A 27541-nucleotide genomic window follows, 5' to 3' on the forward strand; every position below is an offset into this window, starting at 1 on the left:
GCTTAGGAGATATTTAAATTTAAATTTAGAATTAAAAATGTGTATAAAATTAAGCAAAATTAGCTATAAGAAATATTCGATCTAATCCAATTTCATTTATTAATTAATCGTATTGGAATTTTTGTGACTAGTGCACTAATCATAAGGTACAACCTTGTAGCACTAGGAAAATCAAAATAAACAAACAAACAAACAAACGTGCAAGAAATACTGCGCATGAAAAGGTAACGCTCGACCGAGAGCACTTCAAACGACACTCCAGCGAGCAAGCGGCAATGCGGCAATAGAGGATCAACATGAACGCATCCAAAGGATATTTGTTGTGGCCCTAATTAGCCCCAGCGACGAGAACAGGAAGATGACGGCGATCCTGTGGAAGCTAGTCCACGCGCAGCTCGTGGAATCTCTCTTCTCGCGAAAAGAGGATAACCTTATAGCTCCTATGCCTACCTCGATGATGCTGGATTGCTGAACAGAGTAAAGATCTTCAAATGTAACAAAGAGCCAACTCGAAGGTGGGTGGTGCAGGAGGTGCAATTTAAAGATTTTTGGGAAGGGACCAAGCTGGAGTTAGTAGACAGAGAGCTGATTCCATCTACTCCGAGCAGTGAACCAGCTTCAAAGGCAGAGGCCGGACGTACCAACATTTTTAAAGGTGTTGTATGCTGGTAGTCAATTACTCAACGAGTCAGCATGTCATCCTCCGTCAGCACAACGCATAGTCGCATCAGGCAACATGTCGCTGCAAGGAGTCGGACACAGTTTAATTGCCGGAGACAGGATCAGTATATTTGACTACATGATCCCCCGAACTTGCCTGGACGTCAAAAAAACATGGGACCCGATGACTGGAAAGAGACTGAACACCTCAACATAAGCACAGACGGCTAAAAGATGGAAGGAGGAGGAGGAGCGGGCATAGATGGTGCAGACCCTGAGATAAAGCTGTCCTATAAGCTACCGGACCAATGCAGCATATTTCAGGCGGAAGTCTTCGCTATACCGAAAGCGGAGGAGGTTGCTCAGTTTACGGATCGTCCACACGATGTAGTCAACCTGTTCGTGGACAGCCAGGTGGCGATAAGATCCATGCAGTCGTCAGCGGTCAGTTCCAAGAATGTCCTGGCATGCAGGGAGTCATTAGATTTCCTAAGCACGACAAAGTCAGTTCGGATCTATTGGGTTCCCACCAACCAAGGCATCGAAGGCAACGAGATATCGGACGATCTGGGTAATAAAGGCGTCGGGCTGGCAAACGGAAGAACAGAAGACGTGATCAAGAACTCGCGAAATTAAAAAAAAAAACGAGAAGGAACGTGTGAGTCGCTTCTGGGGACGCGACTCTACTTATACCCGTACTCAGTCAGTATATACATCTTTGAGCATGATTTTTTAGAATTTTAGAATTAAAAACGAGAAGGAACGTGTGAGTCGCTTCTGGGACGCGACTCTACTTATACCCGTACTCAGTCAGCATATACATTTTTAAGCATATAATTATTTAGAACTTAAAAAAAAAAAAAATTTTACATTTTTTTGCTACATCTGTTATCTACATCTACATATACTATTTCTATTATACATCTAACATGTATATTCTACATGTACCATTTAGATTCTACATCTCCTCCGCTAGGGGTTGCTCGCGCACTGAACGCGGCAGAGTGTGCGAGCGAGAAGGAAAATGAGTTGCGTTGTCGTTTGTGGGAGGAGGGGGAGGGAAAGCAACTGAAAATTAATTTCTTCATTCTGGCTATAATTATGATCCGATCTGATTCAGATTCGGCAATCTGGTAGATATGGGCATTCTCTACTATACTGCGTTTTTAGTCTTATCGTATCTTTAAAATTGTGGCTGCCACAGATTTTCGTCCTTTGTGGGGGCGGAAGGGGGCGGGGCGAAATTCTGAAATACACTTGTAGCAGTGTGATATCACATGAGTGTGGAAACCAAATTTGGTTTCTCTAGCTCTTATAGTCTCTGAGATCCAGGCGCTCATCAAGACGGACAGACGGACAAGGCTATATAGACTCGGCTATTGATGCTGATCAAGAATATATATACTTTATGGGGTCGGAAACGTTTCCTTCTCTGCGTTGCACACATCCACTTTTACCACAAATCTAATATACCCCTTAACTCTTTTTTGAGTACGGGTATAAAAATTGTGTACATGGTTTGTTTTGGCGATTTTGACCATATCCATTATATTTATACTTACATGTTTATTTGTTTTGTTTATTCTATATTAAAGGTAAACTAGCATATAAAGGAAATATAAAAAAACAGGTCTTCTAATAGCTTCTGGCACATCCATATACTTTTTGGTTGTTGGTAATAGCGAAAGAGCCTCCTAGTTATTTATAAAAAATCTAGTATTTTTCCTGATACTTCGAAAGAAACCCAATGATTTGGCTAGTGAAAGTTAATTGAAGCACATTGAATGTACCAGAATGTCCCTGGTGTAACCGTGTTAAGCTAAGCTCTTAAGCTAAAATTCATAATATATCTTAATTTTTGCATATTCAAATATACATACGCACACTCCTGCATTGAGTCCATCCGCGCTTATCGTCTTATCTTGCCTTGTTTACATATTTCGTCCCAAATTCCACAAATGTGACTATACAATTTTGTCTCCCACTTGTTGCGATAGTTCGCTAGTTTTCTATAATAAGCCACGCTCGAGTAATTTGCAACGTGTCAAGCAGTGTATGGCTGATTTTGTCTCAAGTCAGTTATATTGTTCTCGAAAAACTAAAGACAAGTACATCGACTAGTGGTAGCTGTTCCACATATATCTAAAAATTAAATAATAACAAATCAATTTGAAAATTTTGAAATCAGCTGTTTTGTGTTTGTGAAACTCAAAATTCTTACGTAAAATTCATAGAGTGTCGGTTTTCCCAGCACGTTATTTAATCATAAATTCTTTAGCTAATAACACTAGTCAACACGATTTTTCCTCAAGGAACAAAACGAACTTTTTCTTAAAGATTTGGGGCTTAAAAATGGTTTGATAATATTTTTTTTTTTTCTATGGCAGAACTTTTTTTTTAAAGAATTTTTGAAAACTGGTATTTTTTTTTAAACTTTTTTCAGAGGTAGCGCTTGTTTTTTTCACATAGCTCTAGTATCTTACGTCTGGTTGTAAAGAACTTTACTATTTTGAGAAGATAACTAAAACAGCTAGTTAAGCCCAAACACTTTGTGATTACAGCTTACCGTCTGGGAAATATAAAGCATTGAAATGTAAAAATGATGATTTTTGAGCGGTATTTTTTACGAAATTTTGACTTTAAAAACTCAGGAAAAGTCGAAAAAAAATTATATCTTGTGTCCTCTATTTTTTTGTGTATAGGTGCGTTAATTTGGCGTCGTTTAAGGTATCGCTCATTAAAATCTATGGAGAGACTTTGCAGCTAAAATTCGTTAACCAAACCTAAAATATGGAAAAAATGAACAAAAAATACATTTTGGAAGGTTGCGGGCCCAACTGCCAATTGTCGTTTCCGACCCCATAAAGTATATATATTCTTGATCAGCATCAATAGCCGAGTCGATATAGCCATGTCTGTCTGTCCGTCTGTCTGTCTGTCTGTCTGTCTGTCCGTCTTGTTGAGCGCCTAGATCTCAGAGACTATAAGAGCTAGGTCAACCAAATTTAGTTTCCAGACTCATGTGATATCACACTGCTACAAGTGTATTTCAAAATTTCGTCCCGCCCCCTTCCGCCCGCACAAAGAACGAAAATCTGTGGCAGCCACATTTTTAAAGATACGATAAAACTAAAAATGCAGTATCGTAGAGAATGCCCAAATCTACCAGGTTACCGAATCTGAATCAGATCGGATAATAATTATAGCCAGAATGAAGAAATTAATTTTCTGTTGGTTCTTCCGCCCCTCCTGCCAACACCAAGCTCATTCAACTCATTCGCTCGCACACTCTGCCGCGTTCAGTGTGCGAGCAACCCCTAGCGAAGGAGATGTAGAACATACATGTACAATCTACATGTTAGATGTAAAATATACATTGTATATGTATATGTAGATAACAGATGTAGCAAAAAAATGTAAAATGTAAAATTTTTTTTTTTTATTCCAAAATTCTAAAAGAATCATATGCTCAAAAATGTATATACTGACTGAGTACGGGTATAAGTAGAGTCGCATCCCCAGAAGTGACTCACACGTTCCTTCTCGTTCTTAATAATAACTGAGTTTCAACGGCTATTAAAAACTCTTAATAGCCAAACATAGAGAATAAAAACATAAAATAAATAAGGTGAAAAGAAATTCATATTTTTCAGTAATCTTTAATGATAATTACATATGTATTTACAGATCGTTCGTCGACGCCTCTCGGTTCGGACCACATACTCCGTAATAAGGAAAGATCGATCAAAAAACAAGCGTTGAGAAACATTTGTTTGTTTACAAAGATAGTCCCAGAGCTTTATCGATAAGTTAGGCACACTTAGGCATGTTTCGTACCCTTATGGATCGGCTGAGTTATTTTACACTTCTCCCGTTTGAGACGCGATGTGAACAGTTGTTCCATCCCGATGCTCATATGAGCATATTGTGGACATTCCTGAAATGTCATGTATGAAAGGTGTTTAGGGCAGCAGCGCGGTTAACAGCGCTCTGTTAGCTCGCGCGCTCTCCCATGCCCTTCGTTCTCGCGCGGCGTGGACGCGATCCACTCGGCGCTCCATCACGGGCGCTAGCCGTAGGCCGAGCGGGAGAGAACAGTCTCTCGACACCTACGCGCCTATATACAACCGTCATCAGCCCTCAGCTTTGTGCACGCCAAATACACGCCAATTATAGTTGACGCCCCCGCCTTTTTATACCCGTACTAAAAAAAGAGTTAAGGGGTATATTAGATTTGTGGTAAAAGTGGATGTGTGTAACGCAGAGAAGGAAACGTTTCCGACCCCATAAAGTACATATATTCATGATCAGCATCAATAGCCGAGTTGATATAGCCATGTCTGTCTGTCCGTCTGTCTGTCTGTCTGTCTGTCTGTCCGTCTTGTTGAGCGCCTAGATCTCAGAGACTATAAGAGCTAGGGCAACCAAATTTGGTTTCCAGACTCATGTGATATCACACTGCTACAAGTGTATTTCAAAATTTCGCCCCGCCCCCTTCCGCCCACACAAAGAACGAAAATCTGTGGCAGGCACATTTTTAAAGATACGATAAAACTAAAAACGCATTATCGTAGGGAATGCCCATATCTACCGGATTGCCGAATCTGAATTAGATCGGATTATAATTATAGCCAGAATGAAGAAATTAATTTTCAGTTGCTTCCTCTGCCCCCCCTGCCAACGACCATGCAACTCATTTTCCTTCTCGCTCGCACACTCTGCCGCGTTTAGTGCGCGAGCAACCCTTAGCGGAGGAGATGTAGAATCTAAATGGTACATGTATAATCTACATATTAGATGTAGAATATACATAATATTCTATTCTATTCTATTCCGTTGAAAGCTGGACAGTAAAGGAAGTGCTCCACCGTTTAAAGGGCACCCATCCTGTTAGCATGGATATTAGCTATTAGCCACTTAGTTGCTTAAAATTGTATTTTATAATGAGCGGATAGGTTGCCATTAGCAAACAGATATTCTCCTTGTCGTGGAGAAGGGGGATCGTAGTGCCAGTTCTTACCGGCTCGTCTTTCATACAGTTTATTCATTCTAGGTTAATAACGAATTGTTGAGCTATATCGAGAAGAGATTTGCGGCAGGTTGATAAAATCTCATTAAGTGATTTTATCGCAGCTTGGCTGTCTTTATAAATGTATAAGTGAGTTGCCGTTACGGCAACTACTTGAGAGATTCCGTGATTGCTTTGACTTCGGCATGGAAGACGCCGCAGTGATCTGGTATGCTGAACGAATGACTAATGTTTTCCTCTTTGGACTAAATTCGTCCTCCGAACTTGTTGTGCATCATCGATCCATCTGTAAAGATGTTTCAGACCCCTTCTGGGCCGAATGGCTCCTTGAGCCAGTCGTCTCTATGCGAAATAATGATTAGTTCGAAAAGGGTATCTGTGTACTCCCTTGGGACGCAGTAGTTAGTTTTTTAGGGGCGATGTTTTTGTTCCTTAAAATGGAGACTGATCTGTGGTGCCCATTGGTCGAAGTCTCGCAGACATATTTTACAACTTTTTCCGTCTTCTTTCTTGCAAATCAAGGCTCTGAATGCATAAAATGGCATTGATGCATAGGGCGGCAGTTAACTAAACTTGTTCGTCCTTTTTGAAAAAGCTGGCCACCAGACAGTAGTTCGGTACACTATTCTAACTATCCCTATATATATCAATTGGACTATGACTCGCCCTGACTCACAATATTTAAATGGATTTTATAAGAAAACATCAAAGCTGCATGCTCCTCCAATAAACCTTAAAACCACGATTGGCTGAAATAGTCTTCATCCCAGAGGCAGGAAAAGCCCCACAAACATCCTTTTTTCAAAAAACATTTGAGAGACTAGTCGGGATATATTGAATATCAATACATTAGTAAGCAAAAACGATAATATACATGCGATGTCTATCGCTGACTCTCTTCTTCTTCAATTACGAAGCCGAAGAGACGTGTGCAGTGACAATCCGGCAAATTGAAAAAAATTCATATTAAATATAAACATACAAAAGCCATCCTTGAGTGTATTTTAATTATTATTGCTGTATTACACTTCAATGGATTCATATTATATTAAAGTAGAATATACAGCCATGCTCAGGTTATCGCAAATCGCAAAAAAAATTACAATTTGTATAATCGGGAAAAATTATAAGCAACTCTCCTGATGTTTAAAGTTTATATTTATATAATTGAAAACTTATTTTCGTATATCCTTATATATTTTATTTCTAAAGAACCTCAATTTTACCTCACCAAAGTAAACCCAAACAACAACAAAGTGCGAGTTCCCATTTGACCGATAAAATATCGATATCAATATCGACTTTAGGTAAAAAAGTCGTATGTTCTTAATTCACCCATTTTTAGTTTTTACACGTACTCAAAAAAGAGTTATGGGGTATATAGAATATAGAATATGAATGGTACATCTATAATCTACATGTTAGATGTAAAATATACATTGTAGATGTAGATGTAGATAACAGATGTAGCAAAAAAATGTAAAATGTAAAATTTTTTTTTAAATTCTAAAATTCTAAAAAATCATATGCTCAAAAATGTAAATACTGACTGAGTACGGTATAAGTAGAGTCGCGTCTTTAGAAGCGACTCACACGTTGCTTCTCATTTTGGTATAATATAATGCGATTTCCAAAATGATGGTATATTTAACTTAAATATTTCCATATCCAAACCAAAAAAAGATTTTTGCAAGATAAATATCGCAAAACAATTTGAGAATGAAACACTATTGATAGGAAAAAGTTATGAAACCCGGAGCGCACACAATTTCAATTCGTATGAATTATTCCAAAATCGTAATCGTAAAAATTTACAAAAACCGGAGCATAGCGGATAATCAGGAAGAATAGATTCTGATATTCTGTTACTGCTGCTGCTTTATTTATAACGTGTTCTGGAACAACCAAATAAATACATATATAAACATAGTATTTCCAACAGGTTAACACTACCCGACAAAATCCAACTTTTTTTTTCCTCAAGGATCCAAACCAACTTTTTCTGATAGATATGGCTCTTTAAAATGTTCTAAAAAATTATGTTTTTTTTCTATGGCAGAACTTTGTTTTCAAACATTTTTGAATTCTGGTATTTTTTTGTATAGCTTTTTTCAGAGATAGCGCTTTTTTTTCCCCATAACTCTAGTATCTTACGTCTGGTTGTAGAGAACTTTGCTATTTTGAAAAGATAATTAAAACAGCTACAAGGTTAGCCCAAACACTTTGTGATTTTAGCTTACCGTCTGGGAAATATAAAGCATTGAAATGCAAAAATGATCATTGGTTAACGATTTTTAGCTTCACCGTCTCTCCATAGATTTTTTTTTATTTATTTATTTATTTATTGAAGACTAGCAACTATCTGCTAACATACATTATGATTAAAATTAAAGGAAAAGAAAAAAAGTGGATATAGGAATAATTAAAAATTAGTGGATTGTAAGAACAGGTATATCTTACTGGCTATAATTTTAAGGGATAATTCAGGGGATAATTCACACCCTATGTGATAAAGATTATTATAATTAGAGCATAAGATTCGAAAAGGGTCGTGTTGAGCGTAATTAGACCTACAGAAGGGTAAACGAAACGGACGAAGAAGTGCTTCTGAGTGAACAAGCCCAACTAGGAGCTTGTGTACAAACATAACGCCGCTACAAATTCTGCGATGGCGCAATGAAGGGAGGTCCAAAAGTTGTAGCCTCGATTGATAAGGTGGCAAGATTCTATCCGAGTCCCAGTTAAAATTACGTAAGGCAAACATTGTTTTTGGACCGACTCGAGAATGGACTGTTGCTCCTTGTACTGTGGACTCCACACACAAGAACAATATTCCAGAATCGGACGAACCAAGGAGACGTACAGTGTTTTGGTGACATACGGGTCATCAAACTCCTTGGACCAACGCTTTATAAACGCTAGAACACCCTTAGCTTTATTTACAGTTGCAGCTATATGGCTATTAAAACACAGTCTATGATCGAAAAGAACTCCAAGGTCATTAGAACTCGAAATTCGTTCGAGGGCATGAATTCCTAGAGCGTACGAGACAAAGTGTGGAGTGCGACGGTAAAAAGTCATAAGTTTGCATTTAGAAAGGTTCAGAAAGAGGAGATTTGTTGAACACCAAATTTGCAACTCGTTTAGGTCGAGTTGAAGGCGTTTGTGCAGGTACCAATCAGAGTAGGAGAGATAGATTTTAACATCGTCAGCGTACATTAGAGTAGAGGATTATGTTATAACTTGAGGAAGGTCATTCACAAATAAAATAAACAGAAGTGGACCTAAATGACTACCTTGTGGCACTCCTGATGTAACATTAACGACATTCGACAACACATTAGTAAACAAAACACGTTGTGTGCGGTTAGAAAGATATGACGAAATCCAGTTTAGAAGATTAGTGGGGAAACCAATTAAAGAAAGCTTGTGAATGAGAAGAGAATGGTTCACGGAGTCGAAAGCCTTGCTAAAATCCGTGAAAATTACGTCTGTTTGCAGGGAGCTTTGAAATCCTCGGTTAATTGCAGAAGAGAACTCGAGAAGGTTTGTCAATGTTGATCGATGTTTAAAAAATCCGTGTTGCGATGGAGATATCAGACTCCTGCATAGGTGTTGCAATTGCCTGGTAATAAGGAACTCAAGCAGCTTTGAAATGGCGGAAAGCTTAGCAATACCTCGGTAATTCTCAATGTGAGATCTTGAACCCTTTTTGTGAAGTGGAATGATATAGGATTCGTTCCAAATCACTGGACGACAGGATCGTTCCAATGATAGGTTGAAAAGATATGTCAACGGTTTGCATAAGGACTGGGCACAGTGTTTTAAAATACAACTTGGTACCTTGTCTGGACCCGCCGAGAATGATATGTCACTCGTTGACAAACCTTCTAGAACATCACTTTCCTCAAAGAAAGGCAGAAAAATGCTGTTGGCATAAGGTAAATGGTAGGGATACGGAGTAGATGAATTAGAATTAACGAACGAATAGAATTTTTTTGGATCACTACGAAAATGTTTACTACATCGGGAAAGGTAAGACTATTAACAGTGAGGAATTGAGAACGAGCGGAGGAATATTGGGCGAAGACAATCATAGATCCAGTATTCTGATACTTTTTATAGAGCCTAGTTTTTCTATTCTTTAAATAAGACAAATTCTTGGAGAACCAAGGCGGTTTTGACGACAAAGATTTGATGACAGGAACATATATATTAAGGGCGTCGTTAATAGTTTCATAGAACGAGTTGACTGTTTCGTCAATGTTCGGGAACACGTGGAGAAAAGACCAGTCAATGTGCGAGAGGTGAAGATTTAGCTCAGCAAAATTAGTTTTCCGAAAACACTGTATGCGGCTGGGTGCCATGGGATTGGCAGCGCAACTGGATCGGACACACTCAAGGGATATGGCTAAAGTTGGATGGTAGGGGTCTTCAGGAAGTGATACTGGACTTACTCTGGAGACCGTAGCAAGAGCAGCATCACAAACAAACATAAGGTCAAGTAGTCTATCCCTACTATTTCGTATGGAATTAATTTGAACTAGGGAGACATCGGTAAGCCCGTCAATAAAATCGTTGTGGTGATTTGGTAGCAACAGGTTAGACTCATCACTAGGCAGCCAAGAAAGAAGTGGTAAGTTAAAATCACCCATGACAATAATATGATCGTTGCAACCTAAAGTAGATACAATAGTCTAAAGCCTAAAGTAGATACAGGAAGGTGATAAGAGTAAACCTCAGCATCTGATTTGGGAGGAATGTAAGAGCAAGTCAAATAGATCGATACCGATCCAACACAAACTTTGACTGCAATGAATTCAATGCCATAGATATTGTTGAATGGGAACAACTCGGATTAGAAATCCGTTTTCACAGCAATCAGAACCCCACCAGCAAAAGATTGCCTAACAGACTGCGTACGTTCTGTAATGAATAATAAAAAGGTTATTTATTTTTTTGAACAACCAGGGCCAGTAATATTGGGACTCTGGATAGACTCTTTATGTAGGAACTCATGCATAATTGTATGCTCAGGCCAAATAGACGGGTCGAGTGATCTGGATAGTAAAGAATCGGGAAGAAGAATCTTAAAGGAGGAAATATTGCGCTTATGTCTAAAAACGAATTTGGTCACAATTATATCATTAAGCGAGGCGTTAAGTCTAGAGCAAAGATGATGTTTGACATCCTCTATTGTAGCCTCCGGTATAAGACGGGAGACAAAGATAGACTTTCGAGGTACCACTGCTCTTAGTTGAAGTTCCGAGCGAGAGAGAGAAGGTGGAGCCACTCCCAAAAGAGATCTCGTTGCAGAAACGATGGCAGCGTCGGTAGCAACGGAAGGAACAGGATCAGTGACAGGAACGGTGGGGACATCATCAGCGGTCAGCACGTCCACACTGGGAGCAATCACAGCGGAGCCGACAATGATGGACGTAGTAACTACTTCATTGCTATTCGGTGTGAGAAACACCGGAGCGACTGTAGGCGGATTGACTAACGGCGAGGCATGACCGCTCGGAGTAGCAAAGAATTCCGATGTATGTAGATGAGAGGCAGGCGTTCCAACTCCAATAGGTTGCAAGAGGTTGTTGTTATCAGTATGAGGGATTTTCCGTCTAGGAGATTCACTCAAGAGTTTGAGGCCAAGGAATTATGTTTCCAGGGACAGGAACTTGTCGTTGAGAGCGATAAATTGCTTCCGGACATCCTGACAATACCATAAACGACGACTAGTTAATGCACCTATACACAAAAAAATAGAGGTAACAGGATAACATTTTTTTCTCGACTTTTCCCGAGTTTTTTAAGTCAAAATTTCGTTAAAAATACCGCAAATTACAACCAGACGTAAGATACTAGAGTTACGTAAAAAAAAGAACCGCAACCTCTGAAAAAAGCTTTAAAAAAAATACCAGATTTCAAAAATTCTTAAAAAAAAAGTTCTGCCATAGAAAAAACAGGCAAAGGAACGTGCGAGTCGCCACTCTACTTATACCCGTACTCAGTCAGTATATACATTTTTGAGCATATGAGTTTTTAGACTTTAAGAATAGAAAAAAAATTTTACATATTACATTTTTTTGCTACACCTGCTATCTACATCTACAATGTATATCACACTGCTACAAGTGTATTTCAAAATTTCGCCCCGCCCCTTTCACCCACACAAAGGACGAAAATCTGTGTCAGGCACATTTTTAAAGATACGATAAAACCAGTATCGTAGAGAATGACAATGTCTACCAGATTGCCGAATCTGAATCAGATCGGATCATAATTATAGCCAGAATGAAGAAAATTTCAGTTGCTTCTACCGCCTTCTCCGGCAAGAGACTCATTCTCTTTCTCGTCCGCACACTCTGCCCTCTGCGTTCAGTGCGCGAGCAACCCCTAGCAGAGGAGATGTAGAATCTAAATGGTAAATGTACAACCTACATGTTAGATGTAGAATATACATTGTATATGTTTATAACAGATGTAGCAAAAAAATGTAAAATATAAAAATTTTTTTTAATTCTAAAAAATCATAAGCTCAAAAATGTATATACTGACTGAGTACTGGTATAAGTAGAGTCGCGTCCTCAGAAGCGACTCACACGTTCCTTCTCGCTTATATTTAAATTATTTACACCAAAAACATATTTACTTAACATATGTAGTTTCAGCCAACTGATTGCATTAAATGCGAAGCAATTACAATAAAATGCTGTGTTCGGTCGCGAACTTACGATTAGAACATAGATAATAAGCAAAATAAAAATTAACCGTAACTGAACTTTTTTCGGTCTCTTTGCATTTTTCTTTTCTTAATATATTGCAATAAAGAGATTTGGTAAAAATAGTACAAACAACATATGTTTTGAATGTGAAATAATGAAATAAACAAAAAAATGCATTTAAATGTAGCTAAAAATGAAGAAATCACATTTTTTCAGTTTTCAGGCAAATTTTCTCATCAACACTGCGATATGCTATGGAACCATTGTAATTTGAAAATTTAGACATTTTTTATAAGTATCATGATTATCAGGCAGGCAAACGGCAACAAACGGCTTTTTATACAACAAAACAAAAATTAATTGCAAAAGGAAAAAAAAATAGATGACTTATTGATGCATTGACATGAATTTTACACCATTATCTGAGCAATTGAGCAAACGGTATAAATAATGTGGCATTTTTATAAATAACCTCAAAAGCCAACCTCAAAATTGGATCTGAAAAAATTGGTCAGGGCAAAAACAAATAGTGAATTCCTCCGATCAGCTGTGGGAGCCACGTTTGGCTATCAATAAATCTCTGTTTTTCTGTGGGTATAACAGCAGTAAAATTTGCGATTAACAGTACTGGGAGTAAACGAATTCACTTTTCTGGATTCCAGAGCGCCTTAAAATGAAAATTATGACTTTTTGCTGAAAACGGTGAAAATTGGAGCCTGCCAAAGTGTATAATTTTCTTTTAACACTTCCTTCTTCACATGATAGGATAATCACTGCCTTAGAAACATTGTTTGAAGAAAATTTAACGTTAGCGTTTGTCAAAACCCGAGACATGGATCATGAAATTAAACTAAGACTGACAGGTAAAGATATATCTTCAAGAGTTTTGCAAGCCATTCAAAACGAAAACAAAAGTTTTAATTTTGAAAATAAAAATATATACAGGGGTGCCACAGAAATCACTAGTGAAATGGAAAACCGCGCAGAGTATTTCCGCTTCAAAATTTCCGCCGTGCCACAGAATTCCGAGCGATTTCATTTTCCTTAGCATTGTCACAAACCAAATTCGAACTAAGGCTAGGGTTGACACCTTTCAAGATTCAATTCGATTAGGGTTTATTTTGCAGTTTTATTGATTTTATGATATCAAAAAAATTGGTTTTTAATGTTTTTCTTTTATGATATAAAATAATTGATTTTTCAACTTTTATAATTTCAAAGCAAAAAAAACATCCCATTTTTTGCGCGCCAAACAAAATAATTTACTCGACAACTCTAGCTGTTGTCTGGCAACTCTCCGTGCCTGGCAGAAATCAGCTGTTAAAAAAACAACAAAATTCTGAATTAATTTTAGTTAAACTTAAAAAAAATGGTTTTAGCGAGACTGTTGGCGATAGAAGAGCTATTAGACAACATATTAGAATGGAAACCTCGGACTCGATTTCACGTTCAGACGATACGAATGCGGTTTTTGTGATTTTATTCTCAAAATACTGCTAATTTGGTTCTTTAAAATTCACAGTTTTTAGTATAATGAGTTTTTTGTTCTGCCATGGGTCTGCACAGGGGTTTTTGACATAATGGCAATAATGTGTAGAAATGGTTTGTTAGTTCTGTTTTGGCATTTTGAAGCGATGCCACCTGGTAGAACTACAAATGACTACAAATGTTTTCACAATTTTCACAAAAAGTATGCACACGTTTGACGTAAAGGAAGTTTTACTGCAATGAGCTATATTTTGTAATGCTTAATTAAAGAAAAACAGAATGCTTTCAATTATTCAAGATATTTAATATTAATTATTATTAAATATCTTGCTCCAAATTCGGCTTAAAAAAGGTGGCCCTACTGTACTTACTTCGAAAGTCCGAATCGCCCTAGGTGGCCACCTCGGACTGCAGCGTATTGAGCGCGGAATCGTTAAGTGAAAATTCAGTCAGCGGATTGGATAGTGATTTACTAAAATGCTTATTTTATTTACTTAACATGTATAATGTTAAATTATTTGGATGAGGGTTAATCACCAATTGAACAACCATTATGGGAAAATAAGAGTCGAATCGTTTTAGGTGTGTTTTATGGGTGTATTTAATCAAATCGCTGGATAAATTGTGAGCGATTTTGATTCCTCTGAAAAATCGGTGTGTGGCACCGTGGAATGGAATTGAGGTGATTTTCGAGCGGAAGTGATTTCTGTTTCACCCCTGATAGTTTTCCCAGAAGAATAAATTTAAGCCAAGCAATAAATTGAATAAATCAAAATGTTTCCAATGAGGCAAGGCTGGCCATTTAAAGCAAAATTGTTATATAAAAAAACGAGAAGAAAAAAAGGGAGAAAACTACACATGAGAGGCAAGTGCATATGGCGACAGGACAGTTGGAACGTGATCGTTCAGGTTTTGCGTTCAGGCACTTGTTTGTTGTACACTCAGATGTGGTCAGATTTCACCTTCCACTTGAAATGCGAGAATTTTGTGTTGAAAAAGGCATCAAATTTTCAGTTGCTTCACCCGCCTTCTCCAGCCAGAGACCCGCTACTCATTCTCTTTCTCGCTCGCATACTCTGCCGCGTTCAGTACGCGAGCGCCCTCTAGCGAAAAAGATGTAGAATCTATATTGTATATGTAGATAACAGATGTAGCAAAAAAATTTTAAATGTACAATTTTTTTTTTTTTAATTCTAAAATTCTAAAAAATCATATGCTTAAAAATGTATATACTGACTGAGTACGGGTATAAGTAGAGTCGCGTCCCCAGAAGCGACTCACACGTCCTTCTCGTTATAAATAATTTATATTTAAACCCACCTCAAAATTGGATCTGAAAAAAATTGGTCAGGGAAAAAACAAAAAATGATTTCATCTTAACAGCTGTGTCAGCCTGTTTTGGGTAACGATAAAGCTCTGTTAAACATAACAGAGACTTTTATGTATGAGCTGGCCCTACCGCGTGGGTATAACAGCAGTAAATTTGGCGCTTAACAGTACAAAGAGTGAACAAATTCACAAAAGTGGTTTCCAGAGCGCCTTGAAATGAAAAAGCCTGCCTGAATAAATATAATCCCAAGTAATGCATTAAAAGAATGCATGAAAACAACATATGAAATGTGGCATAAAAAAAGGCCAAGATTGATAAATTTAATAGTTTTTGGTTCGACTGTATATGTTCATATCACAATTATGAAAAGAAAGTTGATGAGAAATCATGGAAATCATTCATACCCGACTAGTAGGTATGAATGAGGTTACGAAGAAATTTTCAACTGTAAGAGATGTTATTGTTGACGAATAAAACATGGTCTAATATAAAGTTGTGAGAGTTGTGAGACAGAGAACAGTGAAAGTGTTCAATTTGGCCATAATAAAATGGAAAAGTTCTGGATGTCTGTACCGATCACAATACGGAAGAGAAGTCTGATATGTTATCAGATGAACAGAATAAAGAAAATTCCAAAGATATCATATCACAGTCTTCAATGGAATCGATTCCCAAAACATTTGATTAAATCACAGAATATAGAACTTATAAGTAATTGTGGGAGAAAGCTATTAAAGATGAACTCAATTCACATTCATTATATGAGACCTGATCACTTGTTCAGATGCCTAAAGATAAAAATATAGTTGATTGCAGATGGGTTTTTACAATAAAACGAAATTCATTTTGTTGTATTTGAGGAGACAAATAAGAAACATTGCAATATTGAGTTTTGATATAGACTGACAATTTATTATATTGAGTTGCCAGATGATAATAATATGATATAATGCGCTAGGTAATTTTAAGAATATCGATACATAACACATCTCCACCATTAAATTAGATATGACATTAGACTGAAACTATATGACATTAGACTAAGACAATTTTGCTGCGTAGAGAGGGATAGCATGAGATACAGAATGCAAAATTATTGTTCGTAGCCGTCTCTAGACACGTCTAATGGCTTTCAGTCGAACAACTAAGGCACTACTGATACAAAATGATGTTTTCCAGCTAAACATAGCCACCAAGCCAGCAATATTGTATCCGTAGCCAGCCAGCTTGACGCATATAGTTCTCTCGCTCTGACTGCAGGCATTTCCCATAAGGGCAACTTTACTTTTTTCAGCTAGTCAGTTAAAAAAGTTTAATGTCATATGGCTATTAGTAGTTTGTTTCCGACCTGAAATCATTGGAAGAGAAACGATTAGCTTGCTGGCGAGTTCGAATGCTTCGACGAACTGATGTGTTCGGTATAAACAAGCAGTTCCTCTTGGCGCTGTGGTTGTTGACAAGAAGCTGGTTGTGGGGTTTCGGGTATATATCAAAACTTTTTGGAACTGTCGTTGGAGGTGTTTGCCGAAACCTTTGGTTTCAGCTGATTAAAATGGCGCTTGACATAGTCATTTATTGTGCGAAGGATGTAGATAATTTTTCCAATTGGACGATCATGCCTTCAATCCACTTTTCTACCCTCGAATAGTTACGAGTAAAGACCCTCTGGTTCGGAACGTACTTTAAGATTTGCTGCTTTGTCTCTACGGGTTTGTCGAAAAATTGGCTTAATACTATGCGAACTGACTGACCGTAAATTAACTCAGCTGAAGATGTTCCTTGTGCGTTGGGTGTGAACCTATACTGGAAGCGAACTGAAAGCCCATCTTGCAGATTCTTTTTGACGGAGAATTTGAACGATTGAACAAAGCGTTCTGCTAATCCATTGGATGCTGGGTGAAACGGAGCTGTTGTGATGTGCTTGATGCCATGTAGCTTGCAAAAATCTTTGAAGGAGTCAGCCGTAAGCTGCGATATCCTTCAATTGCGCAAATGGAGGATAGTGCAACGATTGTATTTGGAGTTGTTGTAGACGACATTTGAATAACGAATAGAAACAGTGAAAAGGCATCTACACAAATTAGCCACATAGCATCAAATATGGGACCAGCGAAGTCAATAAGGATTCGCTCCCAAGGTGTTGTTGCTGAAGGGTTATTACACAGCATTGATGCTGCATAATTGGGCAAGGTTTTTTATGTCTTCGTCGATGTTAGCCAACCTGTTGCCTGGCTAACTGCTTCATTCGAACGTTGCCCCAATGTCCCCTATGTAGTAGTTTCAGGATATGGGCACGAGGACTAGTTGGAATTACTATTCGATTTGTTTCTTTATTTATTTCTTTCTTTATTTCTGGTTAGAGCAAACTCACGATTGAAGTAAGGCATTTTGTCGTTGTCCATTTGTTTGAGTATGGTTTCTGAATTAATCGGTGGGTTAAGTTCCTCTATAGTGTGGCAAGCTTCCTCTTCCTTGTCCTGAACTTCCTTCCATAACGATATTGGTGAATGTGATGCTTGTCAAGTGTTTGATGCAAAAACAATGGGTCTCTCTGTTCTATCGTTCTGAAGATGAGAAAGGACTACCCCAATACCAAATTAAGACGCATCGGTTGCGAGTAAAAGAGGTAGATTTTCATTGAAGTGAGCTAACTGCGTCGCTTTAATGAAGTTTTTTTTTTTATTAATTTATTAGGTAAAGAAGTGTATAGAATAACAAGGAGAAAATAATAGGTGGAAGAGAATATAAATAAAGCCCGAGTTCCTGCGGGTACGCCGCGAAGCTTTGCGCTAACGATGGAGGTAGCTCCTAAAACAGCCGTGTCCACTTAGTAGCTGGGTTAGCTAAAAATTAACTTCTCCATGCTTCCGGTTTACCCACGTAGCGATGTCTTGTATAAGGCGGAATGTCCATCTGCCCTTCGTTGAGATGGCCCATCGTTCCTGCCATCTGTTTAAGCTCCTTTCCCTCGCTGCCGACTTTATTTGTTTGCGTAGTGCCTGAGATCGGTTCTGTGGTGCTGCGTCGGGTTCTAAGGAGATTTTCTTTGCTTCCTCGGCAAGGTCCGCCACTGGGAGCATTCCTGCTATGACCAAGGCTGCGTCATCCGAAATAGTTCGGAAACCGAAGCAGACTCGCAGAGCTCCTAGTCGGTGAGTTGCGTCTAGCCCTTTCCTGTAGGACTTTATCCTCGCCGACTCTGCCCAGATTAGTGCTGCGTACATCATGCCCGATTTGAGGTCAGACTGAAGAAGAAGTCAGCGGCTTGTCCCCTCGTATTCAGCATCATGCGCGAGAGTGCTCTTCCTAGGTCGGCTGCCTTTTTGCTGACTGCCTGGAGGTGCGTCCAGCACTACACCGAGATATCAGACTGCTCTTGAGGATAGTAAGTCGACTGAGCCGATTGGGACAGTCGCTACCTCGATTTTTTTTGCGGCTGGATATAAGAACCGCCTCCGTCTTTTGCTCAGCCAGTTTAAGGCCCACTGAGTTCAACCACTCCTGGATCGTGACCACCGCTTGGTTACAGCGGGCCTCCACGTCGCCGAGATGCTTGGCTACTACCACCAAAGCGAATTCGTCTGCGAATCCTACTGTGCGGGCGTCTCGTGGTAGTTGGAGCTTAAGGATGGCGTCGAGCCTTGAGGAACGCCGCATGTCACCTGGTACTGCATCGTACCGCTATTGGTGTTGTATAGCAGCGTCCGGCCTCTGAAGGGTCCTCGATGATGGCTACCAAGTAGTCCGGGATTCCTAAGCGGGTTAGGGCCCTAAGGATGACGTCCCACCTTGCCGAGTTGAAAATGTTCTTTACGTCGAGAGTGGCCACGAGACAGTACTGCTTCCGTCCTCCAAGCCACCTGGTTCCCTCAATAGCTTTTGCGGCTATGTCTTTAACTATGCGGATTGCGTCCGCCATCGATCTTGCCTTCCTAAAACCGAACTGCATCGGAGACAGGTCACCTGCCTATACGACAGCTTTCTGAAGCTTCCTGCAAATGCATCGCTTCAGCGCTTGGCCCACGTTGTCTATCAGTCAGATGGGCCTATAGGATGAAGGTTCTTCAGGAGGCTTGTGGGGTTTTGGCAACAGGACAAGCTTCTGCTGCTTCCATGGCTCTGGGAAGACTCCTTCGCGAAGGCACATGTTGAAGACATGCGCGAAAGCCGATGGATGCGCTGTTATTACCAGTTTCAGGGCGGTGTCGGGGATCGGGGATCGGGGATCGGGCCTGGCGCCTTGCCGTTTGGGGTTTCTGCTGCCACATTCAGAATCTCGCTTGCCGTTGTGTCGGTCCATCTAATGTGGCGTCTGTCTGTCTTTGTCTGTCTTGTGCTTGCCCTGCAAGCCGATGTTATCGCGCGGACGAGATCGGCAGCACTGGCTTCTGCATCTCCCTGGGGCTCTGGTACGATCAGCTCCTCTAGAAAAATCTCTGGCCTGAGGGTTCTGACGTTAAAGGCCGTCGTTGGCTAGTGGGCTGAGCCTTGCCTGCGGGACTCGATACTGCAGATAATTGCTTTGTGGTCACTAGCGGTGTATGCGGTGCTGCCCGACCACGTTGTACTCTCGAAGAGAGTGCTGCTGCAGAAGGACAAGTCAATGACTGGCCCTGTCCCAGCACCGGAGAACGTGTCCTCTGATCCCGTATTGAGAAGGGTTATCCCCAGTCAGGCAAAGGCTTCTAGAAGGGTGTGCCCTCTAGGGTTGGTAAGTCTTGACCCCTATTCCTCTGACGTCTGACGTTGAAGTCTCCTGCCAGGATGACATTTGGCCGTCCCCTTGCGTCGTCTGCTGTATAGCCAGAGCTGGCCGACCTTGGCTCGGACATAGCTATTTCCCTTGCGTACCGACAGAGTAGGTTCTGGGCCGTTTCGCAGTGGTTTAGGTTTAGCTGCAGAATCCTCATTTCGCTATGCGGTGATTAGGCTCCGGTATGCTTCTCGGACACTTGCTGCCAGCTATGTGGCTCGCCGAAGCCGGGTTCTTTACGGCAAAGAGGAAGTATCTAAGGTCATTGGTGCACTCCGCTACTTTGTGGCCCCTCTTGCCACACTTGAGGCAGCAGTTGCTGCGGTTGACGTCGCTCTTGCACCTGGCTGCGATGTGCCCAAGCTCTGTCCTGATCGCTATACGATCCTGCATCTTGTCCACCCGATCTTGAGTTTGCCAGCCTCTATAAGCCGCTTTGCCAGCGGGTCCGCAAGCCCGACAATAGCCACCTGTGAACCTCCATATCCCGGCCGTAGGGCCCTAGTGCATGCTGTTTCCACTTGGTGGTCCACCAGAGCAGACAATGCATTGGCGACCTCCTCTTGTAAGTCTCGCTTACCAGCGCCCTGACGCCTGCCAGCGTACCAAGCCCTTGGCCTATCTCCTCCTTCAGCTGGGCCATTTGGCTCAAGCAGGAGGTCTCTCATTGCTGTGCGGCGGACTCTGTCAGCATTTTCCTTCAGCTTCCCGTCGTCTCTCCTCGTCACCATCCTCAGGATGTCGGAGTAGGAGAGGTCTTCGTATGTGGCAATTATGATTGCGTCATGCCTTTTTCGCCTGGGTGGGTGGGTCGTTGTCGCTTTGGGTCTACTTTAATGAAGTGAGACTTCAAAGATGTGAGTACTGCTCTTGCGGACCAAAACGGTATTGAACGTTTTTTCTGTGAAGCTGGTTCAGAGGCGAAGCCAGCTGAGAGTAGTTTGGAATATAGTTGCAATAGTTATTTACTTTACCCATAAAACCTTCTAATTGTTGTAAATCGTTCGTTCTCTTTCGTAGTGACCAGACGTGTTTTTGTTTTGCGCTCCGCATTTTCCTTTTGTTTAACTTAAACAGCCGGTGTTTTTTATCTATAATTTAACTCTCTTACTAACTTACATTAAAATCATTCTTTTAGCGCGGGTGCATGCCTGTTAATTGTGTAAAAACACAACTTATTTAATAAATTTTGTGCGTCGGTTAGTCGTGTGTTTGTGTTGTTGCTTTTCGTAAGTACGCCCTCTCATTACATTTAGCCGCTCTTTGTCGTAGTTATTGCCTTCTATCACTCTCTCTATCACCTAACTCTCAATAGCTGTTCTTTCGCTCTCGCTCTTGTAACCTTTTGTGCAGTAACGCTCTCACTTATAAGCTGTTGCTGCAACCACTTCTCCTCTCTCTTTTTTTCCGATTTCGCTTTAAGCATTGCTCTAAGCATTTTGCTCTGCACAGTGGTCTGATTGCTATTTGTTTTGAACTTTTTTTTCCCGAAGTAAAAAAAAAATAAAAGACATAAATATGGAATTTTCTGTCGTCTGTGCCAAAAAAACCTGCAAGAAGCAGATCACCCATGACCAGCCCAATATCCCCTGCTGGCTTTGCGAAAGCGTAGTGCACGCAAAATGTGTAGGGATCTCGGGCCGTGTAGGAGACGCCATTTCCCAAAACAACGGCCTACATTATAGTTGTGAGGAATGCCGTGCTGTGGAAAACGACATGCGTTCGTTCATGAGGCAGACGCGGAGTGGCTTCAAAGAGCTGATCGTAGGCTTTAAACAGCAGTATGATCGGCTCTTGGCCATGAACACTCAGTTCAGCAGTTTACAGCTGCTGGCTGAGTCTCCGAGGCGCAAGAAGTCTACTCCGCGGGACTTGCAAGTGCCGACTGCCTCATGTCCGCCGGCATCTGAAAAACTTACTCCGACCACTCCCTTAGTGCAGCAGTTGATTACGTTTGCTACTCCAAGGGCAACGATCGCTGCTGGTGATGCAGATTCGGGAGCCGAATGCGTCACTTCGGAGAGTATGCAGTTAGAAATGTCTGTAGAGTCCGTGTCCATCGAGTCCGCACCCAACCCCTTAACCCCTCAGTTTTGCTCCCACCAGCTAATAGATGTCCAGGACCACCGGATACTGCCATCACAGGTACTAGGCCTGTGGTGCCAAAACCACTGGTGGGAGTCCCACCAAAGCGACAAGTTTTTGTCTCGCGGCTAGCCCCTGACCTCACATCCAATGATGTGACCGCTTTTATACAAAGCAAAATAAAAGCCGTCGGCTTAAAGGTGGAAAAATTTAACTTTTCTTACGCCAGGGAGATATCTTCCTTCAAGATAAGCGTCTCCCCAACTCAATTTGAAACCATTTGTTCCGCCAAGTTTTGGCCAGAGCATTTGGTGGTTAAAGAGTTTAAGGCTAAGAAAAAGAATAGGCCCCCCATTACTCTTCCTAGCATTCAGACCAGTGCTCCATCTCCATCCTCATCTTCCACCTCTACTTCCACCCATCCAAAAAACTAACTTCCTCTCTTGTAGTTACCTACCAGAATGCTAAAGGCTTGCGTAGTAAGCTCAGCACTCTTTTCATTGAGAGTCTCGCATTCTCATCCCACGTTATTGTGTTCACCGAGACCTGGTTAAAGCCGGACATCCTTAGTTCCGAAGTTTTGGCAGATCGGTACACAATTTTTAGAAATGACCGTTCGTCTCGACGTGGAGGTGGGGTCCTTATTGCAGTGGACTCAAATCACGTCGGAACATTTCATGGTCCAGGTTCAACAAGACCTGGAATTCCTGTGCGTAAAACTGATTCTCCCAGGCTTTTCCATTTTCATTACTTGCTCGTATATTCCATCTTCCTCGGATATCTTAATATAAGAGCATCACCTGACCGCTTTAAAAACTGTTTCTTCCTCGCTATCAGATAAAGACCATATGATAGTTCTTGGTGATTTTAATTTGCCAGGTGCTGTTTGGTCTTCGGTAAACGAGTCTAATAACCTTGTGCCCATGTCACGACATGACTTTATCGACGGCTTGCTAGACCTATCCCTGTCTCAAGTCAACCATGTGAAAAATTCCTTGGGTCGATTGCTTGATCTGTGCTTTGTCTCGGATCCGACCATAGCGTTGTTAACCCGAGCCCTTCCGCTCAGTATACCTGAAGACTCCTACCATCCTACATTCGAAGTGTCAGTCGATATTGGCCCTACTGTATTGGATCGAATGAGTAGGCTATCTGAACGTGTCCGCTGCTTTCGTAAAGCCGAGTTTACGAAGCTTAATAACCTTAATAGGGATTTTGATTGGTCCGCTCTGTACTTGTGCACTGACGTTATGAAAGGCACACACATTTTTTACAATGTACTTGACACATTTTTTGATTCTTGTGTCCCACTTTCTTGTCCGGTTAGATCTGGAAAGCCTCCTTGGTTTACCAAAGAGTTATCCAGTCTAAAAAATTTAAAATCAAGACTTTATAAAAAATTTCGAGAAGTTGGTTCTCCCTCTTCTCTTTCTCACTATGTAATAGCTCGGTCAAATTTCTCCGTTCTTAACGCTCAATGCTATAAGAACTACCTATCTCGATGCAGGATACGATTTTCACAGGACCCTAAACAGTTTTACAGCTTCGTAGATAGTAAGCGTAGAACGTCCGTACATCCATCCTCGTTATCTTTTCTGTCAGCAAACAATGATCAGGTAATTGCCGATCTTTTTGCCAAATTTTTCCAAACAACCTATTCTCATGAAAGCTACTCTGGTCAGCCGTATCCATACAGTTTACCAAGGTCGAATGGCATCTTCAGCCCCTTGTTAAATGAAAGCTCACTGCTTCATGATCTTCGACTAGTTAAGCCGGTGTTTTCACCAGGTCCCGACGGAGTTCCCGGCTGTGTACTCAGGTACTGTTCCGACGCTCTGTGTGGACCCTTGCTTAAACTATTCACCCTATCCATTAACTCTTCATGCTTCCCCCCCATCTGGAAGGAATCTTTTATTATTCCGCTCCATAAGAAAGGTAGCAAGTCTGATGCAAATAATTATAGGGGTATATCTAAGTTATCCGCTATTCCTAAAATGTTTGAAAAAATGTTAACTCCGCACTTGCAACATCTCTGCAAATCACTTATATCTCCGTCCCAGCACGGATTTATAAGACGACGATCAACAACCACAAATTTATTAGAGTTTACCTCTTTTATCATTAAAGGCTTTCAAGGTAACTTGCAGACGGATGTCATTTACACTGATTTTAGTAAAGCATTTGATTCTGTAAACCATTCCCTTTTAGCACAAAAACTTGACCTTTTAGGGTTTCCGCCTAATCTTTTGAGATGGATTTCTAGCTACCTTTGTTCTAGGTCTCAAAGAGTCCTCTTCAAAAACTCCTTCTCTTCACCTGTTAAGGTTACTTCTGGAGTACCACAGGGCAGCCATCTAGGCCCCCTACTATTCACACTCTTTATTAATGACCTGCCTTTAGTATTAACAAACTCTCGAGTACTCATGTATGCGGATGATGTTAAACTTAGTGTCCAGTATAATGACATTTCATTTCACTCTCGCTTGCAATCCGATCTCAATATCTTTCAGTCATGGTGTTGTGCAAATATGTTACACCTAAATGCCTCGAAATGAAAAGTAATGACATTTCATCGCTCCAGCCCCCTTTTGGCTCCTTATAGCCTCTGCGGTGGTTCTCTTGAGAGAATTACCTTGGTTAATGATCTTGGGGTTAAATTAGACCCAAAGTTGAAGTTTTCTGAATACATTTCTACCATGGTAAATAAGGCCATGGGTGTGCTTGGGTTTATAAAGAGGTGGTCAAAGGAATTTGACGACCCCTATATAACGAAGACTCTCTATATCTCGCGTGTTCGTCCGATTTTAGAATACGGCTCTTGTGTATGAAGCCCCCAGTACAAAGTACACCAGGACCGTATAGAATCAGTCCAGAAAAACTTTTTACTTTTTGCTCTGCGTGGCCTTAACTGGGATGCAAGTGTGATGCAGGTGTGCCATCTTACCCTCGTAGATTGCTTTTAATAAACATTTCAGCCTTAGTTAGTCGTAGAAAAATTCTTGGTGTGATTTTTATGCACAACCTGATCAAGAATGACGTAGATAGCCCTGACTTGTTGAGCCGCATAAACTTTACGATTCCTATTAGATCTACTAGAAACTTCATTCCTTTGTTTCTTCCGCTTTGTAGATCGAATTATTCCTTGCACGAACCATTTAGGGTCCTTTGCTCGGACTTCAATTCCCTCTACCACATAATATCCACTACTAATTCCACTAGTTCTATTTCTTAACTATCTTTGCATGTTTAGCTCTTTGAGTTGTGTTTAGCTCTAATTTTCCTCGAATTTTAGTCTAACACCTATCTTTCCTGCATGCTCGCGATCGGTTCGGTAACACGCGTCGGTCGGTTGGGCGGGAGGAGGGCTGCGTTTCTTAGTGGGTTCCGCGCGTAACAGGCTTCGGCTTGGTGTCGCATGGGCAACTTGATGGTGCAGTCATTGCATATCAACGTCCAGACAACAATTTGCCACAGTGTACACTGTACAGCTAGCAATGGTTCGGTGTATATCCAAACGCACGTAAAACTCGGAAACACTTGTGCAATTGCGACTTATTTTAAAAAGAGTATCTATTCTTGTTGATCATGGAGGCTGCCGCTCCTGAGTCCATGTGAAATGAAATCACATTATTTTTTATTATTTAGTTCACTTTTTACTAGGACCGTGACGCTGTGCACTGCTTCAATGGTGTCGATTTCGTTTCCTTGTTTTTATACCCGTACTCAAAGAGTAAAAGGGTATATTGTATTTGTGGTTAAAGTAGATGTGTGCAACGCAGAGAAGGAAACGTTTTCGACCCCATAAAGTATATATATTCTTAATCAGCATCAATAGCCGAGTCGATATAGCTATGTCCGTCTGTCCGTCCGTCCGTCTTTCCGTCTGTCCGTCTCGATGAGCGCCTGGATCTCAGAGACTATAAAAGCTATAGAAACCACATTTGGTCTCCAGACTCATGTGATATTACACTGCTACAAGTGTATTTCGAAATTTCGCCCCGCCCCCACAAAGGACGAAAATCTGTGGCAGGCACAATTTTAAAGATACGATAAAAACGCAGTATCGTAGGGAATGCCCATATCTACCAGATTGCCAAATCTGAACTAGATCGGATAATAATTATAGCCAGAATGAAGAAATTAATTTTCAATTGCTTCCCCCGCCCCCTCCTGCTTCACATTCTCTTTCTCGCTCTCATACTCAGCCGCGATATGTACGCGAGCGCTCTCTACCGGATTAGATATAGAATCTTAATGGTACATGTATAATCTACATGTTAGATGTAGAATATACATTGTAGATGTAGATAAAAGATGTAGCAAAAAAATGTAAAATGAAACATTTTTTTTTTTATTCTAAAATTCTAAAATATCATAAGCAGAAAAATGTATATGCTGACTGAGTACGGGTATAAGTAGAGTCGCGTCCCCAGAAGCGACTCACACGTTCCTTCTCGTTTATTTAGTTACTTTTAAAAAACTTAACGATTTTTGAAAATCAAGAAGTTTAGCTGAGGTTGATATATTTAGATAGCTAGTTCGCGAAAACTTGTGCATTTTTTTTACTGCCAATACCTGATTAATGACGATATGAATGGATATGAATATGAATATATATAAAATAGATTTCACCAATTATAATTGGATAATTACACTACTCGACAAAATCGAACTTTTTTTTTCCTCAAGGATCCAAACCGACTTTTTCTGATAGATAAAAAATATAAATATATATATATATAAATATATGATAAAATTTTTTAAAGAATTATGGTTTTTTTTGAAGCCTGGTATTTTTTTTTAAGCTTTTTTTAGAGGTAGCGCTTGTTACCTGATCGCGTTCCTTTCGACTTTTTCTGAGTTTTTAAAGTCTAAATTTCGTAAAAAATACCGCACAAAAATCATCATTTTTGCATTTCAATGCTTTATATTTCCCAGACGGTAAGCTGAACTCACAAAGTATTTGGGCTTAACTTCAAGCTGTTTTAATTACCTTTTCAAAATAGCAAAGTTCTTTACATCCAGACGTAAGATACTAGAGCTATGTGCAAAAAACAAGCGCTACCTCTGAAAAAAGCTTTAAAAAAAAATACCAGTTTTCAAAAATTCTTCAAAAAAAAGTTCTGCCATAGAAAAAAAAAATATATCATCAAACCATTTCTAAGCCCCAAATCTTTAAGAAAAAGTTCGTTTTGTTCCTTGAGGAAAAATCGTGTTGACTAGTGTTATCCAACTCATTCGGGAACAAATTTTTGTTGTAATTTTAATGATTAAAATTTTTTTTTAAAATTAGGTAGCAACCTTAAAAAAATAAAAATTATAATAAATAATTATTAAATCCAATGTTACAAAACTAGGGGGTGTCCCGTTTCAATGGCGAAAAAAAATATATACATATATTCCTATATATTGGAATCTTTTCCTTACTGTGCGTTACATAGTACAAAGTAAAAAATACTTCGACCACAATT

At 40.1% G+C, this 27541-nt stretch overlaps 1 protein-coding gene across 13 annotated transcripts in view; it reads right to left on the reverse strand.

The window, feature by feature from the left end:
* LOC111076368 (mitochondrial basic amino acids transporter) overlaps positions 1-27541 on the reverse strand; it is a 211525-nt gene that overhangs the window by 174662 nt on the left and 9322 nt on the right. For 7 of the 13 annotated variants that reach the window (XR_002608022.2, XR_002608024.2, XR_002608021.2 and 4 more), the window contains exon 1: positions 2541-2872. The exons of 3 other annotated variants lie outside the window; for them this stretch is intronic. Coding sequence is in view for 1 of the 10 variants with exons in the window: in XM_041596145.1 (XP_041452079.1) it covers positions 2545-2563 (19 nt within the window). In the remaining 9 variants the exon portion in view is untranslated. Of the gene's footprint in view, positions 1-2540; positions 2873-27541 lie in introns of those variants that run through there. 3 more of the 13 variants (XM_041596145.1, XM_041596144.1, XM_041596135.1) reach the window with 1 other exon arrangement.

Source organism: Drosophila obscura, unplaced genomic scaffold (assembly GCF_018151105.1).
Source record: "Drosophila obscura isolate BZ-5 IFL unplaced genomic scaffold, ASM1815110v1 contig_139, whole genome shotgun sequence".
In the NCBI taxonomy this organism is placed as follows: Eukaryota; Metazoa; Arthropoda; class Insecta; order Diptera; family Drosophilidae; genus Drosophila; species Drosophila obscura.